General features: G+C 42.7%; 4 protein-coding genes across 4 annotated transcripts; 1 reads left to right on the plus strand and 3 right to left on the minus strand.

Moving 5' to 3' along the window:
• Positions 1-1,174: 1,174 nt before the first annotated feature.
• Positions 1,175-2,710, minus strand: SARC_10287 (hypothetical protein; the record flags this gene model as incomplete). Its single annotated transcript, XM_014295674.1, has 1 exon — positions 1,175-2,710. Exon 1 carries the CDS (start codon positions 2,675-2,677, stop codon positions 1,175-1,177), a length of 1,503 nt encoding a protein of 500 aa, XP_014151149.1. The 5' UTR covers positions 2,678-2,710.
• Positions 2,711-6,279: 3,569 nt separating this feature from the next.
• Positions 6,280-7,374, minus strand: SARC_10288 (hypothetical protein; the record flags this gene model as incomplete). The annotated part of the gene is made up of 1 exon (XM_014295675.1): positions 6,280-7,374. The coding sequence occupies one exon, from the start codon at positions 7,372-7,374 to the stop codon at positions 6,280-6,282; it is 1,095 nt and encodes a 364-aa protein (XP_014151150.1).
• Positions 7,375-10,714: 3,340 nt separating this feature from the next.
• Positions 10,715-13,029, plus strand: SARC_10289 (hypothetical protein). Its single transcript, XM_014295676.1, has one exon. It carries the CDS (start codon positions 11,026-11,028, stop codon positions 12,982-12,984), a length of 1,959 nt encoding a protein of 652 aa, XP_014151151.1. The 5' UTR covers positions 10,715-11,025; the 3' UTR covers positions 12,985-13,029.
• A 1,199-nt stretch (positions 13,030-14,228) lies between these two features.
• Positions 14,229-15,993, minus strand: SARC_10290 (hypothetical protein; the record flags this gene model as incomplete). The annotated part of the gene is made up of 3 exons (XM_014295677.1): positions 14,229-14,288; positions 14,986-15,066; positions 15,884-15,993. Coding segments are annotated over 3 exons (251 nt in total), but the record flags the coding sequence as incomplete, so codon positions are not given.
• Between the last annotated feature and the right edge of the window lie 243 nt (positions 15,994-16,236).

A 16,236-nucleotide genomic window follows, 5' to 3' on the forward strand; every position in this document is an offset into this window, starting at 1 on the left:
GTTTATTTGTATATGTTTATACGTATGTCATATATAAATATATATATATATAAATGTATTTAGTATATGTATATGTATATATATATATATATAATATGTGTATATATATATGTATATATACATCCATACATACATTCATATATATATATGTATATATATATTGTATATATACATATATATATATATATATTCTCCTGTGCATAATCCTAAAATTCCGCATCTCTACACAGATGGACCTCCTCAGCTCGTCACGCCTAAGGAAGACGGTTAATATTAACTCCTGCGGAATGATAGTATCCGCATACAGTCAATTGTTCAATGCCATTCAGGATCCTGCCAGTCAATACCCGGATCCCATGTCTATCTGCCCTCGAACGCCCGCCCAAGTAAAGACCTTGCTGGTTTAAACTTATGGCACTTCATATAGGTGAAAGGAAGTCCCATATTAAATAAAGATTTCTAAATTACCATTTGTTTTAGTCTCAAATTACTTGCTGAAAATTAGTATTCTAGACTTGAAACCAGTCACAAATGTATATGTCAAAGTGTTCAATCGTGTATATTGAAGTCAATGACCATATTTTGTAGACCATAATCCTGATATGTATTCTAACCTGGGCACTCATCACAACCCTACCTCCGAACTCTCGTTCGCTTGCTTTTAATTTTTATACAAGTGCACATCATCAACGGCTCCAAATTGCACTTCGTACAACCAAGACTGGAAACCGAAAATGTGGCGCATCCGTCCGATGGATGAACTGCCGGTATTATGCGCTACAATGGTCTTGCTCACACTGATATATCATTAGAACGATCCCACCCATACGTAGTGAGCTTCAATAACGACGATTGTCCGTCGGATTAGAAAGTTTTGATAGAATTAAGACACTGAGTGCCAGTCGACTAGGTTAAAATTATTTGTATCTTTTGGATGAAACATATAAATAATTATCACTCGAGGTGAGCAGAATATTCCGGGACAGAATGAATACTTTATTCGGTAATATAGCGACATCGCAATTGCTCCTGACACTAAAGTACAGCTTTGGGGTCGGGGGTACAGTTTTTTATATGTTGGATCCAGGCAATTTTTTCTATGTATACAGTTTGTTCTATCATTGCTGAAAGATTGTTAATAACCAACTTGTGCTAATTACAGGCTGTAGTAAATTCAAATTTCACACCAGACATACCCATCATCTAACCAGCCGTCACAGGCTTCTTTGCCTTGGGTAGGTCCATCACACTGATAGCCAATTCTCAGGCAGCCATAACATTGACTTTCAGCGCAGCTAAGGTATTTGGAATTACCACCTGGAGTCCATGTCGGTGTATCCGTTTCTGTTGGAGAAGAAACGGAGTCCGTAGTTGGTGTCGACTCTGTAGCTGAACTAAACACAGTGGTCGACTCGATCGCCGACGTGGGGGATACTGTAGTTGATGGCGCTATTATTTCGGATGAGGACACAGTGTGCGTGCTCGAGATAAACAATGTTGTAGCTGTGCTAGGCGGACTACTTGACACGCTCGTGGATGCTTCGTCACTCGGGGTGTAACTTTCTGTCTCCACTGGAATACCTTCGCTAGGGTAGCATGCGTCGTATCCATATTGTGCATTCATAGCGCAAGTGATGGGGGACCAGTCGGTGTAGCACGCACGCCAACCATTATTCCCTGGGTGCAGGCAGCCGACACAGTTTCCGCACTCAGCATTCATTGGTGGAGTGGCACCATCTGTGGTACTTGCTTCAGCTGTGGTGATTGTTGGAGGCATTGTGGGAGCTGCAGTGGGCTTAGGAGATGGGGCAACACCACCGTATTCACATTCTGGTCCTGTTGGGTTATAGCATTGCAATACTGAAGCGTATTCCTCATATTCACCAATAGCTTCGGGCGGACAATATTCATTGAAACCAGTCCCCATTAAATTTTGTGGTTGTCGTAGGGGAAGCGCATTCATGAGTGCTTCAGAAGGAAGCGTATTCGTGGTCGCATCTGGTCCTTGCACAGCATCGATTCGGATGTCCGCGCAATTCCAAAACTCCTCGGATATTTGCATGGGATTTTGGCTGTGATTCTCTGGAGGGCACGAGTTGGTGGTAAAATAGTGCCATCGCAGTACGCAATTGGTGCAATGAACATTGGCTGGTAGCTGAAATTGGGTCTTCAGCAAAACAGTGCCGGACGGAACTGTTTGTGCCATATATCCACCGTTAGCGGTGACTGGGTATAGCGATTTTTCTGACTCGAGCAAAGGTTTCCACCATTTGGTGCAATCATGCACATTGGGATCACAGTTCGGACGTGTGAGTTTATGTCGAAAGAAGCATTCCTCATTGATGTCGGAAGAATCACAGAGCTGCAAGTCAAAATATCCCAAGTGATGTGCAGTTACTATTACGGATACGTCTATTACACTACCCTGAGTGTATGTTACTTTAGGTGCGGTTGGCACATTCCAATTCTGAGGACTCTCGTGCCATTTGTTTCCGCAGAGGCCGTGGCGGTAGGATTCACCCATCAATACTGTACCTGGTCCACCTGCTGCCAAAGACTGTGGCTCGTAGTTGTTTGGCACATTTCTCGCCTCTGGCCAAGATAGATAAGCATGTCCAAGAACACTGCCATTGTTTACTACGCTAAGGGCTACCGCGAAGAGAGTGGTGGTTTTCATACTACCTTTTGTATCGATTTCGGACTCTCAATGTTGAATCTGATAGACAGATGCTCTTATGTGTCTTTTGTGGCTACTATTTATACATTCACGAAGAATGTTTAGATGGTGTGGTGAATGTCTATGCCGAAGTCACCGATGTACAACTTCAAGAGTAGTCACATGTGAAGCGCTTAAGAGCAGCTCACTCCATCGAAGGGATGAAAATGACGCTGTACTAGTAACATGCACATGTGCACAAATACCTGTGGTGAATGCGTGTGTAGAAATACCCAGTGTACACCTTCAACAGCAATACAAGTGGAGCACTTGAGAGCAACACACCCCATCGAAACCATCAAAAGGACTCTGCACTAGTACTCTGCACACCAGACACCCTCTGTACTAGTATCCTGCACATGTGGTCAGATGCTATAGGAACCGACAATCGGTCCGAGAAGTCCGGCTATCTACTGGAGTGACTAAAAGGTTATATTTTGCAGTGGAGTGTGCCGAGTTATGCCGAAGCTTTTTACTTGCCCAATGTCTGAATCAGTGATTCGAGCAATTAACAAATACTATTTTCTCCTTTGAAAAAAAAAGATCTGTTGATATAATTTTATTGTAATTAATTTTTATATATTTGCAACTTGCATACACCCTAGGAGTCTGGACTCTGGAATTCTGGAATCCCCCATCCCGGCAATCCGGCAATCCGTTGAAATTTGAAATTTCAAAGCCTCCCCCAGCGCCCAGTCCTATCGAAGGTCCAATCCCAGACTGTCTTCCAGAGAAAAGAACTACAGAGTCCTACATTCCTATACTCCAGACTCAGAGTCACTCTGTCTTTGACTCTTTCGACCCCTTTCCCAGCTCCCTAGTCCCTAGTCCCTACTACTACATACTCTCTATGCTACTATGTAGTTCCCAAGTTCCTAGGCTCCCGACTCACCCGAGTCCTGTGTAGAGTCCCAGAATGACCGGGACTCCTGTATACTTCTAGTATGAGTAATATGAAATATTCAAATATGAAATATGCTGGTATTGCTGGGCTGGTATAAGACAGCACTTTTCGCTATGTCGACATGTTAAGACCGTCGGAAACTATTTCTTTATGACGACATGCCCGGACGTCATGTCTTATTACAGTGAAAATGCGATATACGTCATGATCTCCTAAGAAAACATATCGCGACGGGTCGGAAACTAGTTTGCTAAGAAGACATGTCGTTGTCGTATACCAGGCCAGGAAATATGAAATACCTGATATTTATTATTGTTTCCGGTTCACGGATATATATATATATATATATATACATATTTTGTTTTATGTTTTTAAAAAAAAACAGAATCAAACCAAATTGTACTATGGCGACACGTCGCGACGGTCGTTTACATGTTTTTTTAGGCGACATGTCGCGCGCGATATTGGGGTCGCGACATGTCTTATGGCCGACTCAAGATTGAAGAAATTAGGCCCACTGAATCATCAATATCCGAAAATTTCGCCAATCATCACGGAACCTGTCATCGATCCCCAAAGGGTGAACATGAAAATTCTGAAAGTTTCCGACTATATGTATGACAGACTATATGTATGACAACATGTCCAGTATGTATATCGAAACGACATACGACGACATGTTTCAGACGACACTCGCGACGGTCGTTTACATATTTTTTAAGACGACATGTCGCGACCTCATACCAGCCCAAATAATTTAGAGGGCTATGATATGAACAAATCAATAAATACATTTTGTTATTTTTCCATATTTACATAGCCTGGGCCCTGCCCTGTGCGGCTGTGCCGGCCTGTGCCATTAATAGTATGTAATTAAAATTATTTTTAAAAAAGTACGTTCATGACCTGAAATCTGAATTCGACACTTTGTTTTGCAATTCGTTACTCATTATTTATTTTCACCCTCCCCCCCCCCGTCAAGGCCATAACCCACCTTCTGTTTCAAGTATACGATCCCTCCCAACAAAAACACTAAATAGATATGGTGCAGTCGCTTTTTTAAACGATGATGCAGGAAAAAAAAAAGGAACTTTATAATTTTCTATGTGAAAGAATTTCTTAATCCAAAATCGGCTTTCGTCACGGGATATAGCAGTGTGTGTAGAAGCCAAAACCGCCTGAAAAAACTTCGGCCATTTATTTTTATTTTTGGGACCGGCCAATATCGTGGCCTCAGCGGCCATTCTGGGCCTCAGTGGCCATTCTGGGCCTCAACGGCCAATTGGGGCTGTGGCTTAGTGTGTGGAATATATGATAAACACATAAATCGCACCTCGTACAGACATAGTCGACAGCTAACATATACATCTCCTAGTCAGTGCAACCCACGCAACGATGCCGGTCCCACCAAAGAGAGCGAAACATCTGACAGGCGGCAGGGGTGAAAGGTACTATCTACGCGGTTCAGATAGCAGATTTACAACAGTAACCAAGCACCAAGATTATACACCAGAGAGTGAATCTGAATCGAGCGACGACGATAGCGATGGTGACGCATGCAGAGAACATTGGGGCATATATGCAACATTTGATAAGAACCTTATCACACCTCTAGGATTCAGCACTCGCAGGCCGATTAAGGGACCGCAGAGAGAACAAGACGGTGGAAGAAAGCTAATACACGGAAGCTGAGGGAAGAAGTATTGGGGTAGAGCTAAGTTTAATGTTAAAGAGAACTACGATGGAACTTGGGGGCCGGTCTCCAAAAGAATGTGATCAGAGCTTTGAACGATGTTGAATTGGCAACAATTAGGCGATTTGTTAGGGTCTCCTACAGATATATGGACTTTTAGGACAAAGGGTTGACTTTACAGTTGGCAGAATTTGCCAAGAAGAAGTATACTTCTCGCGGTCGGGTACCCGAGAATGTGTACGATATAGTTACAGCTGAGATGTCTAGTCGAAGCTAATGTATTTATTAAGACTACAATAAATACACCTTTCAACAGGATGGGAAACCAATTTCGAAAATCTGATGATAGCATGAGTCTTAGAAATGGGCTGGCATGTCGATTTCTGCCCTTAAAAATCCAAAATTCGTACTGCAAGGTGGGTTCCACCACAAATGGCCAAATTTTCAAGATTCTGTCAAAACTAGATTTTGAACAAAGCACAAACCCGAAAATGTGTACGGGTGATTTTCTCAATCGGGTCTGTGTGAGCATTTTCCGTTATCAGACGTCCGAATCGGGTCACTATTAGTGTGTGCTGTGTCTGACTGAAATAGGGGTGGTTTCCTGTATCATTTTAAAGCGATTGCACCATACATACGAGTTATGTACGAGTTACGAGTTTTAAACGAGCTACGACTGTTGTAAATAATTCATTATAAATATATTGTCGGACAACTGTTTTTGTTTTTGTTTATCTATTTTTTTGTTTTCGTGGCAAAAAGCACAAACTTAATACAATATGTTTTTTACAACGAGTATTAAATTAAAAGAATACAGAAGTCATAGACGCATTGAAATCCCAAAGCATAGCCTATTAAATAAAACAAGTATAATAAAATATGTAAGTAATTTCCTTTACTACTTTTGTAAGAATATTGCTATCCATCTTTTACTATAGTAATATGTATACTTTAGGACTAGTATATTCAAATCCCACACCACAAATAACCATCATCTAACCAGCCGTCACAGGCTTCCTTGCCTTGGGTTGGTCCATCACACTGATAGCCAATTCTTAAGCAGCCACAACATTGACTTTCAGCACAACTAAGGTATTTGGAATTACCGCCAGCAGACCATTTCGGTGTATCGGTTTCTGTTGGAGAAGAAACGATATCCGTAGTCGGTGTCGACTCTGTAGCTAAAATAGACATATAGGTGGACTCGATCGTTGGCGTGGCGGATACTGTAGTTGATGAAGCTATTATTTCGGATGAGGACACAGTATACGTGCTCGAGATAGACGATGTAGTAGCTGTGCTGGGCGAACTACTTGGCATGCCCGTTGATGTATCGTCACTTGTGGTGTATCTTTCTGTCTCCACTGGAATACCTTCGCTAGGGTAGCATGCGTCGTATCCATATTGTGCATTCATAGCGCAAGTGATGGGGGACCAGTCGGTGTAGCACGCACGCCAACCATTATTCCCTGGGTGCAGGCAGCCGACACAGTTTCCGCACTCAGCATTCATTGGTGGAGTGGCACCATCTGTGGTACTTGCTTCAGCTGTGGTGATTGTTGGAGGCATTGTGGGAGCTGCAGTGGGCTTAGGAGATGGGGCAACACCACCGTATTCACATTCTGGTCCTGTTGGGTTATAGCATTGCAATACTGAGGCGAATTCCCCATATTCACCAATAGCTTCGGGTGGACAATATTCGTTGAAACCAGTCCCCATTAAATTTTGTGGTTGTCGAAGAGGAAGCGCATTCATGAGTGCTTCAGAAGGAAGCGTATTCGTGGTCGCATCTGGTCCTTGCACATCATCGATTCGGATGTCCGCGCAATTCCAAAACTCCTCGGATATTTGCATGGGATTTTGGCTGTGATTCTCTGGAGGGCACGAGTTGGTGGCAAAATAGTGCCATCGCAGTACGCAATTGGTGCAATGAACATTGGCTGGTAGCTGGAACTGGGTCTTCAGCAAAACAGTGCCAGACGGAACTGTTTGTGCCATATACCCACCGTTAGCGGTGACTGGGTACAGCGATTTTTCGACTCGAGCAAAGGTTTCCACCATTTGGTGCAATCATGCACGTTGGGATCACAGTTCGGACGTGTGAGTTTATGTTGAAAGAAGCACTCCTCAATCACAGAGCTGCAAATCAAAATATATATCCCAAGTGATGTGCAGTTACTATTACGGATACGTCTATTACACTACCCTGAGTGTATGTCGCTTTAGGTGCGGTTGGCACATTCCAATTCTGAGGACTCTCTGGCCATTTGTTTCCGCAGAGGCCGTGGCGGTAGGATTCACCCATCAATACTGTACCTGGTTCAACTGCTGCCAAAGACTGTGGCTCGTAGTTGTTTGTCACTTTTCTCGCCTCTGGCCAAGGTAGATAAGCATGTCCGAGGACACTACCATTGTGAATTAAGCCGAGGGCTACCGCGAAGAGAGTGGTGGTTTTCATATTACCTGTTACAATGTCTAAATGTGAGGACTGATCCTCGAATATTTATTTCAGGCTATTTTTTATACACAGAATCATCCCATGCCCACCCTCTATGATAGAATTTCCTTTTTGGTTAATGGATTCGGGAATCTCAATAGCAGTAGAAAAGTGTAGTTACTCTCACAATGCCACAGATACCCTAACACTCACAATCAGCCGGTAGTCGGTCTCAAACGCATTCTGATATAGTTTCATAAGTATGTTGTGTAACGTGCCAGAGCAATTGGTCGTCTGATCAATATGTATATATGACTCCAGTTAAATTCTACTGCCATACTACTACAGGGTAGGGTAGCAGCCGAATAGAACCGGGATTCCCGGATTCCGCACTTCGACCCTGTACTCCCATAGCCCCCTGAATTCAACAGCGAGTCAACGACCCTCAACTCTCGAGCTAAGCTCAATGCGTTAAAAGTTGTAACTTTTATTATGCCTCGAATAAACACTAAAGTTGTAACTTTTATATCTCGATAGTACACTTCCATATATGATAGGTGCATTTTCCAGGTCACTCAGGTGACAGTCGTCACAACTGAAACGAACCCTCTTTTGATTGCCTATTATCAATTTCGTGGCCTAAAATTTTCAACGTTCGGACAGCTTTTATTGAGTGCAGTTTTCCAAAATAACTTCATAGTTGATTTGTCCTAAATAAAAGTTATAACTTTAAATAAAAATCAAAAAGTTAACATTAATGTTGGAACTTGTATTCCGTACCCCTATAACTTATTAAGCTTAGCTCTCAAGTCATCAACAGCGACCCTCTCAACAAAAATTCTATATTGGGTATATGTATTTTATTGTTTTTTATTAAATAAAACGAAATATTCAAAAATAACAAAAATTCTGGGGTTTTTTTAACAAAAATACATAAACGTTCAAAATAATTTTATTCTCAGAGGTGTCTCAGAGACTCAGACTCTCACATGTCTCATGTCCGTCACAGCCATGCCCTCGCTGTGACGCGGTGAGGAGAAACCCCCTATGAAAAATAGAAAAAGCAACGACAAAAACTGGTTGGCTGTCGGCTTGTCATCTATTTTAAAATAAAAAAATATAGCTTAGTGTGAAAAAACTGTTTAGAGTTCACCCAGGTCCCAGGGTAATACCGGGTCACCAACCACCAGAGCCCAGACCATTCACCAGTCGCCAGGCACGCCAGGCACGCCAGCTCGCTATCAGGCCCAGACTCCAGACTCCAGAGCCCCAGCGACAACAACCATAGTGATAGGGGAGCCCTCTTGTCTCCTGATCTCCTCACTGTCAAATGACAATCCTCTGGCACCTAACCTCTTCACGTATTAAGTTGCAACGTTTTCAAATGAAAAAGTAAAAGTAAAAAGTTGACAACTTTTTCTCATACATTCGTAGTCCTAAAGCTAACCATAAGAGCATTGTCCAGATCAGAGTTTTGTCCTAACCACATTACCTAACTAATTCCCGCCCAACCATCGGTTCTGGAGACTTGAGCGTTGGTTGAGCGTTGCCAAGTATATTAGCCCGCTACACTGTCCCTTGATATTGACGTTGTTCATATTCTAGAAGTTAAGGTATATATAATTGATAGAGATACCTAGGATTTACAGCCTACAGGCAACAGGCTACACAGTCTACCAACGCGATTAGTTTGACTTTAATGCGTGTTATTAGTGACTTAGTGCCTAGTGACTAGTGTGACAACTATTGTCAGAAAAAAATATGCCAGGGTTATCACTTTCTAGTTGTTTTTCATGATTCATAGGTGCACAATCGTGGGCAGCAAATCGAAAAAATTGAGGTCCAAATTGAAACAGTAAACCGTTGCAACGTTTTCAGACGAAAAAGTAAAAGTAAAACGTTCAACTTATATATCAATATCACATTACTTTATCAGGTTAGTCTGGCACTCGCTGGCAGGCTGCTGTCTATTTTTTTAAAAAGAAAGAAAAAAAAGAACGGTGTTGATTTGTGTAAAAATAACCATAGCCTTCTAAATTAAAAAACAAAGGCTATGAAAAAACAATAATATTTAAGGCCTGTTCTGCATCTCAATATGAAAATGGCAATTTTTGAAAAAAGTCCATATTAGATCGATTTTATATTTTCAGATTTTCATGATAAATAAAATGGGTACAACATAATTCTCAAAAATATTTGAGTTCCTTATATACTTTTGAAAAACGGCCATTATTTCCAACCGTCGTTATTTACGCCTACGGCACGCAAACATCAATAACGCCAAAAATAGAAAAAACGAAACCGCGCCATTTCTCAAAACGCGCCGTGTATCGTTTCATTCGTGCTGCTAACTGTTGAGATTTTTCGTTTCATTATCATTAGAATATATAAAGTATAGTCGTATTCTGCAAGTGCCACACCATTTATCAGCCACAATGAGTGCAAACCCATCTCACGCGCCTAGATCCATGGAATCTCTTGTGGAGGAAGATGAGGTCACTGGGACTGAATCGGCTGAAGATTCGGCCGACGTGGCTGATCAAAATAGCCATATATCTACATTTGACATTGTCATTGTGCACATTATTTCCATGCATGTTACTTTTTGTATTTTGAAAGAGTATTTTGTACAGTTTCAAAAGAAATTTTTCGTGAATTCAAAGAAATGGCCATTCTTTTTTACAAAAACAGCTTTTGAAACTTTTGTAAAAACGCGATTATAGATGTTCAAAAAAGGTGATTTTGGATGGCAATTGCCCAGGTGTGACTGTGTGTATGAAGAGTCCGAGAGCTGGAGCTCGGGACTTAAAGGGCTATATAGCAAGGCGCATGTATCTCGTAGCCCATTCTCGTAGCCCTCAGGGCTCAGAGAATAGAGCAGTACCAGTTGTTCTCAATTACCGGGTCACCATGAAAGTGAAACTGAACCTGAGTATCGCGACAGTAAAAGTAAAACTGAATATTCATATGTACTTTAAATGTATAAATAGTTCGTTGTTTATGACTGAATTGAACACTCTCACAACAGTCATAATTAATGTTGAACAAGATGTTGAAACTCATTGTTATTGCTCTTATCCAAACTACTTTGTGCCCAGAGAGAATTGCAGGCCAAAGTTCAAGCGGTGGCACGGTTGATAGCTGCGAAGCCGATTGTGGTAGCTGCCAAGGGTGCCTATGGGTGGCTCCGAACGCATGCTATTCTGATTGGGATATGGCAACGTGTAATCGGTACATATCATCAGGATATAAGTTCTGTGACTCAACGGTTGATAATGCATGTGATAATATCGATTGTGGTCTGCATGGAAGTTGCAGCACCGGTTCATGCACTTGCTCTGCATGGAAGTTGCAGCACCGGTTCATGCACTTGCAAGGATGGCTACACCGGTACTCAGTGCGATCTGGCCCCCGATTTGTGCGCTAGTACTGACTGCGGTGCTCATGGAGTATGCAATCTGGGTGTATGCACATGTTCTAATAACTACAGTGGATTAAACTGCGACAGTGCTCCCGATCTCTGTGCCAGTTTAGATTGTAGTGCACATGGCATTTGCAATGTTGGATCGTGCTCTTGCACCGATGGGTACATGGGTACTCAATGCAGTGTGGCACCTGATCTGTGTGCCAATGTCTTCTGCGGGGCATACGGAGACTGTGATGCTGGTGTCTGCAAGTGCACTGTTAACTATAGTGGTATAAATTGTGATATTGCGCCCGATCTATGTGCGAACGTAGATTGTGGAACACATGGCATATGTAATACCGGTCTATGCATATGCAATGATGATTACACCGGGCCTCTGTGTGATGTGGTCCCTGACCTGTGCGCTAACATTGCCTGTGGTGAGCATGGAACATGCGATGCTGGTGTATGCAAATGCACAGATAACTATGGTGGTGCCAGTTGTGATGTTGCACCGAATCTTTGTATTGATGTCGATTGTGGTCAGAATGGTAGTTGTGATGCTGGTGCGTGCGAATGCACAGCCGGATACACTGGCACGCAATGCGAAATAGATAGCGATGGCAGCGACAATGGAAGTACTGACAGCGCATGTGGGACGTGCAGAGGATGTCTGTGGGTAGCACATAATGCGTGCTATGTATCGACGGAGGCCGCATGCAACGTTTACAAAGATGAGGGCTACACATACTGTGGGGAGACCGATGGTAGTGTTGACGATGATGATCAAGGCGGCGATGGTGGTGATCAAGGCGGCACCCCTGACGCGTGTGCCACGGTGGAGTGTGGAGTGAACGGCTCTTGCGATGCTGGCGTCTGCGTCTGTGCACAAGGATACTCAGGTACTTTCTGTAGCGAAAATCAAGGTGGCACCCCTGACATATGTGCCACGGTGGACTGTGGAGCAAACGGCTCTTGCGATGCTGGCGTCTGCGTCTGCGCACAGGGATACTCAGGTACTTTTTGTAGCGTCGCCGATGATGACAACAATGTACCAGGGTCTCTCAGGAACTTGTTGACACAGACACAATTTGATGAGATGTTCAATCTGAGACAAGCGTCAGGTTCCTGTCAGGACGGGATTGACAAGCTAACATACGAAAATCTATTGGCAGCCGTAGATCAATATTACCCAGCCTTCGCCAATGAAGGTAGCGACGAAGCAAAACTGAGAGAAATCGCTGCGTTTCTGGGCCAAATTTCTCAGGAGATCACCGGCTGGTGGGCAGGTCAGCAATATGGCTGGGGCTTGTGTTTCATTTCGGAAGTGGGCTGCGAGAATGGCTGCTCACAATACTCAGACTTCTCTAACACGCAATACCCACCCACTGCTGGAAGATCGTACCACGGTCGAGGTGCAATTCAGATCACATGGAACTACAACTACGGTGCTCTGAGCGAAGTGTTGTTCAATGGTGACAAGAACGTGTTACTGGACAACCCTGACTTACTCATAAAGGATGGTGTCTTGGCTTTCCGTGCGTCATTGTGGTTCTGGATGACCGCGCAATATCCCAAACAATCATCGCACGCCGTTATGATTGACGCTGCCGTGGAGTGTTCTAGTGCAGGTAGATACAACGGCTTTGGACGGACTACGAACATCATCAACGGGGGCCTAGAATGTCAGATGCCCACGCCTCAGAAGGTGCAAAACCGAGTCAACTACTACTTGAGGTACGCTAGCATACTTCAGGTTGATACGGGGCAACACTTGTACTGTGATCAAATGATTAACTATAACAATATGGGCTATTGCTCCAATTAGGTCATTAGTTAATTCAACTAGTGCACACGAAATAAATATCTATCGGTTCTGAAGCGAATGTCTTCTATATATGGTTCCCATTACACGTTTTAATCCCAAGGTATGTTATTAAAGTTTTACCTGACCTATGTATGGTTCCCATTACACGCTTTAATCCCAAGGTATATTATCAAAGTTTTACCTGACCTATGTACGGTTCCTATTGCACGCTTTAATCCGCAGCAACTGATGGGTGTCCCCCCTGCAGTACGTTTGGAGCATTTGCTATGTATGCTGACGATATCTGCGCACTTAATTGCATTTCAAAAGTCTTGCTTCCACAGAACTTTTACGCACTATTCAATCTGGTTGGTATTGGTGTGTTCTCTCCGATTGTGTACGAGCATAAAATACCGGTATGTGTATAGTATAATGGTGTGTGGACACAGCCGAGCATGTTTGTGTATACATATATTATCGCGTATTCTTGTTTGTGAACGGATATCGAAAAGGAGCCGGTCCGTCATGCGAATATAACTCTATCACTTTTAATACGTCGAAAGGTCTATATTTAAAAAAAGTAAATTCAATCCTACCACAACACACGAAGGATGGTATCTAAAACTTCAATATATTGGTGGGCGACACTTCCAGAGACGGAATGGAGTCGCCGCAGGCAATGTGCAAGTGTGTCTGATAGTGACACATGATGGTGAGCAGACACCATCACCGAATCGGAGATCATTTCTGCTCCGCGATCTCGTGTATATGTTCGTCCGGCTGAATGTTCGCTCACCGCGGTATGGATACCGGCAGTTCAACACGGGATTCTATACGAGAGCCCACAATTCGGTCCACAATATAATCTTAAATATGGGACCGGTGTGTTTGTAAACACGGCAGTCTTGTATGAGAGTTAGCGGATTGCCATTACAGGTAAAATTCCCGGTGAGTTGGGGTGTGTGATACAATGCGCGTGCATAGAGCCACGGTCATCGGTATAACCGACATACAGCCGAGGACCCCAGCCAACACGGGTAGGGCATACACACTGCCACGAACCACGTCTACCCTCTTAAGCCTTATTATCATATCATGCTCACTTGTGTCGGCTCTAGGCTCAAGCACGTTGCTGAATGCGAGGGCTCTAGGCTCCGGATTATTCTGCGATAGCAGTTCCGGGTGTGTGCAGAGGGGTTTAGTGTTTTACCGGCATGTACGGCATATCGTATAGCCAGATAGCATATTAATAAAGGAGAAGCGTTTCACTCTGCTCCGGGTAAAAGAACCGTTTTTTGTTTGGTCTGTAGGTCCTCCAGTTGGTTCTGTGAGAAATGGCACGGGAATGATTTTTAAGCGCTAAGAATTGCCTTCTTATGTCCGTGAACGTCGGCACATAGATTGGTATTTGTTTGTGCATGGGAAAGTGTAGGTTTTTATATTTGTGCTAATTACAGTAATTAAAATATTTTGAATCGCATAGATCTGCAGAAAAAACAACCATTTGTATAAAATATACATACATATAAATTGTTTGTATAACACACAAATATAAATTCACTTGCATAGCAAATTTTAGGTACATGCATACCCATTGTAAGCATGCATGTGGTGACTACCAGATATACACGCACATATGCATATCAATATATAGAATACATGCCTTAGTACGTAAATTTAAAAAAAAAAATAGACGTGTGTGCGATTGGCTGTGATTAAGACGTATAATCACTACACGCTTGTACAAAGGGGTGCTGTAAAAATAAGTGGAAACGTAAGTGGGAAGGGAAGGACGAAAACATATATAACCATAAATGATGTATGTTGTACGTATTTAATAGAGCACTGACAAGTACTGGTCAACCGAGACGCATCTCGCAATCCAGGTGTGATAGCCTATATACAATGAAACCTATATACAACGTAACCTATATACTATGAAACCTATATACAATGAAACCTATATACAATGATTTGCAAACTGGCACAACGAGACGCAAGTAATGTGACCGAGATACGTACCATCCACATTGTGAGCTTCTCTCCGTTTGTGGCGATTAATCGATCCTTGATCTCAATCTCGTCCTTCAACGAGTCGATTTCCTGCTCGGAGTGCAGTGACGCGAAAACTGATGGAGTCAGACTGATAGATGGAGTTAGACTGCTAGCACATAGGTGTGTGTGTGTTTGACCTATATAGAGGTATACTTATTGCCAATTTTTACTCTTTTTCTGATTTTTATTGATACTTCGGTACAAGCCTACATGATCGGTTACTGCAACTGCGAATTGATTTACTTATTTACTCATGGCTGTGTGTCACATGTTCATAGCTATCACCTCATTCACTTATCTAATTTGCCGAATTCTGAGGATGGAAACACTATAGCTCAGCCTTTGTTTACGAATATGCAGGAACCTATCACGATAACCCCCACTAATGCGTTCTTGGTTGTGTTGAATCAGATGGGTTGAATATCCTGAGAGTCAGTACCAGAATGACAGCTTTCTATCGACCCAAACAACATTTATGACCTTTTAGTAATATCAGCACCCACGCGCATAATCGAATACATTGAAATAGAAATCCTCGTTTGTTTGATACTAGCGAGTCACCAACGTACAATCAGTGAATGAATTTATGACGACCGACCAGCCATATCGGGCCCGTACATTTTGTCGTAAGGTACACGTCCATGACTAGGTACATGTGCATGCGTACATTACTTTTGTATAAACATAGGTACATGTGTGCATATATGCATTATCCCTGATATCAGTATAAATATATATATGTGTGTGTGTAAGCACATATGTGCACACATATTCTATCCATAATAAATATATATACATCCATAGGTGTATTAGTGCATTAAGACAGTATCCATGATCACACCGCATGCTTAGGAAATAGCTATACCTCTTGCAGAGAAAGAACAGGATGTCGACTGCAACTCAGCCCAAGTGCGATCAGATCGTATTCCAGACTCTTCGCCTGTCGCACAAAGTCTTGCACTTTCGCCTCGAGATCTGTGGTATCGATTGGACCGGCACAGTGTCAAACAATGGTACTCCACTGATTGTCACAATGGGATTTAAATACGGTTTGGGTGACCTGGCCGAGCGGGTCCTGACTCAATCGTAGAGGATGCACAGATATACAATGCACTTGCTTGACAGGCATACAATGCCACAGCCATTGAATAAAGTGAACTTGATACAATACAGAGAATAGTGTATACCTTATAATGTTACTTGTCAGTAGTCATGGAA

Source organism: Sphaeroforma arctica (genome assembly GCF_001186125.1).
Source record: "Sphaeroforma arctica JP610 unplaced genomic scaffold supercont1.1197, whole genome shotgun sequence".
In the NCBI taxonomy this organism is placed as follows: Eukaryota; class Ichthyosporea; order Ichthyophonida; genus Sphaeroforma; species Sphaeroforma arctica.

What these genes read in the sequence shown, in the direction of transcription:
- SARC_10289 (XM_014295676.1), top strand. Translation starts at nt 11,026, where the DNA reads ATGCATGTGATAATATCGATTGTGGTCTGCATGGAAGTTGCAGCACCG.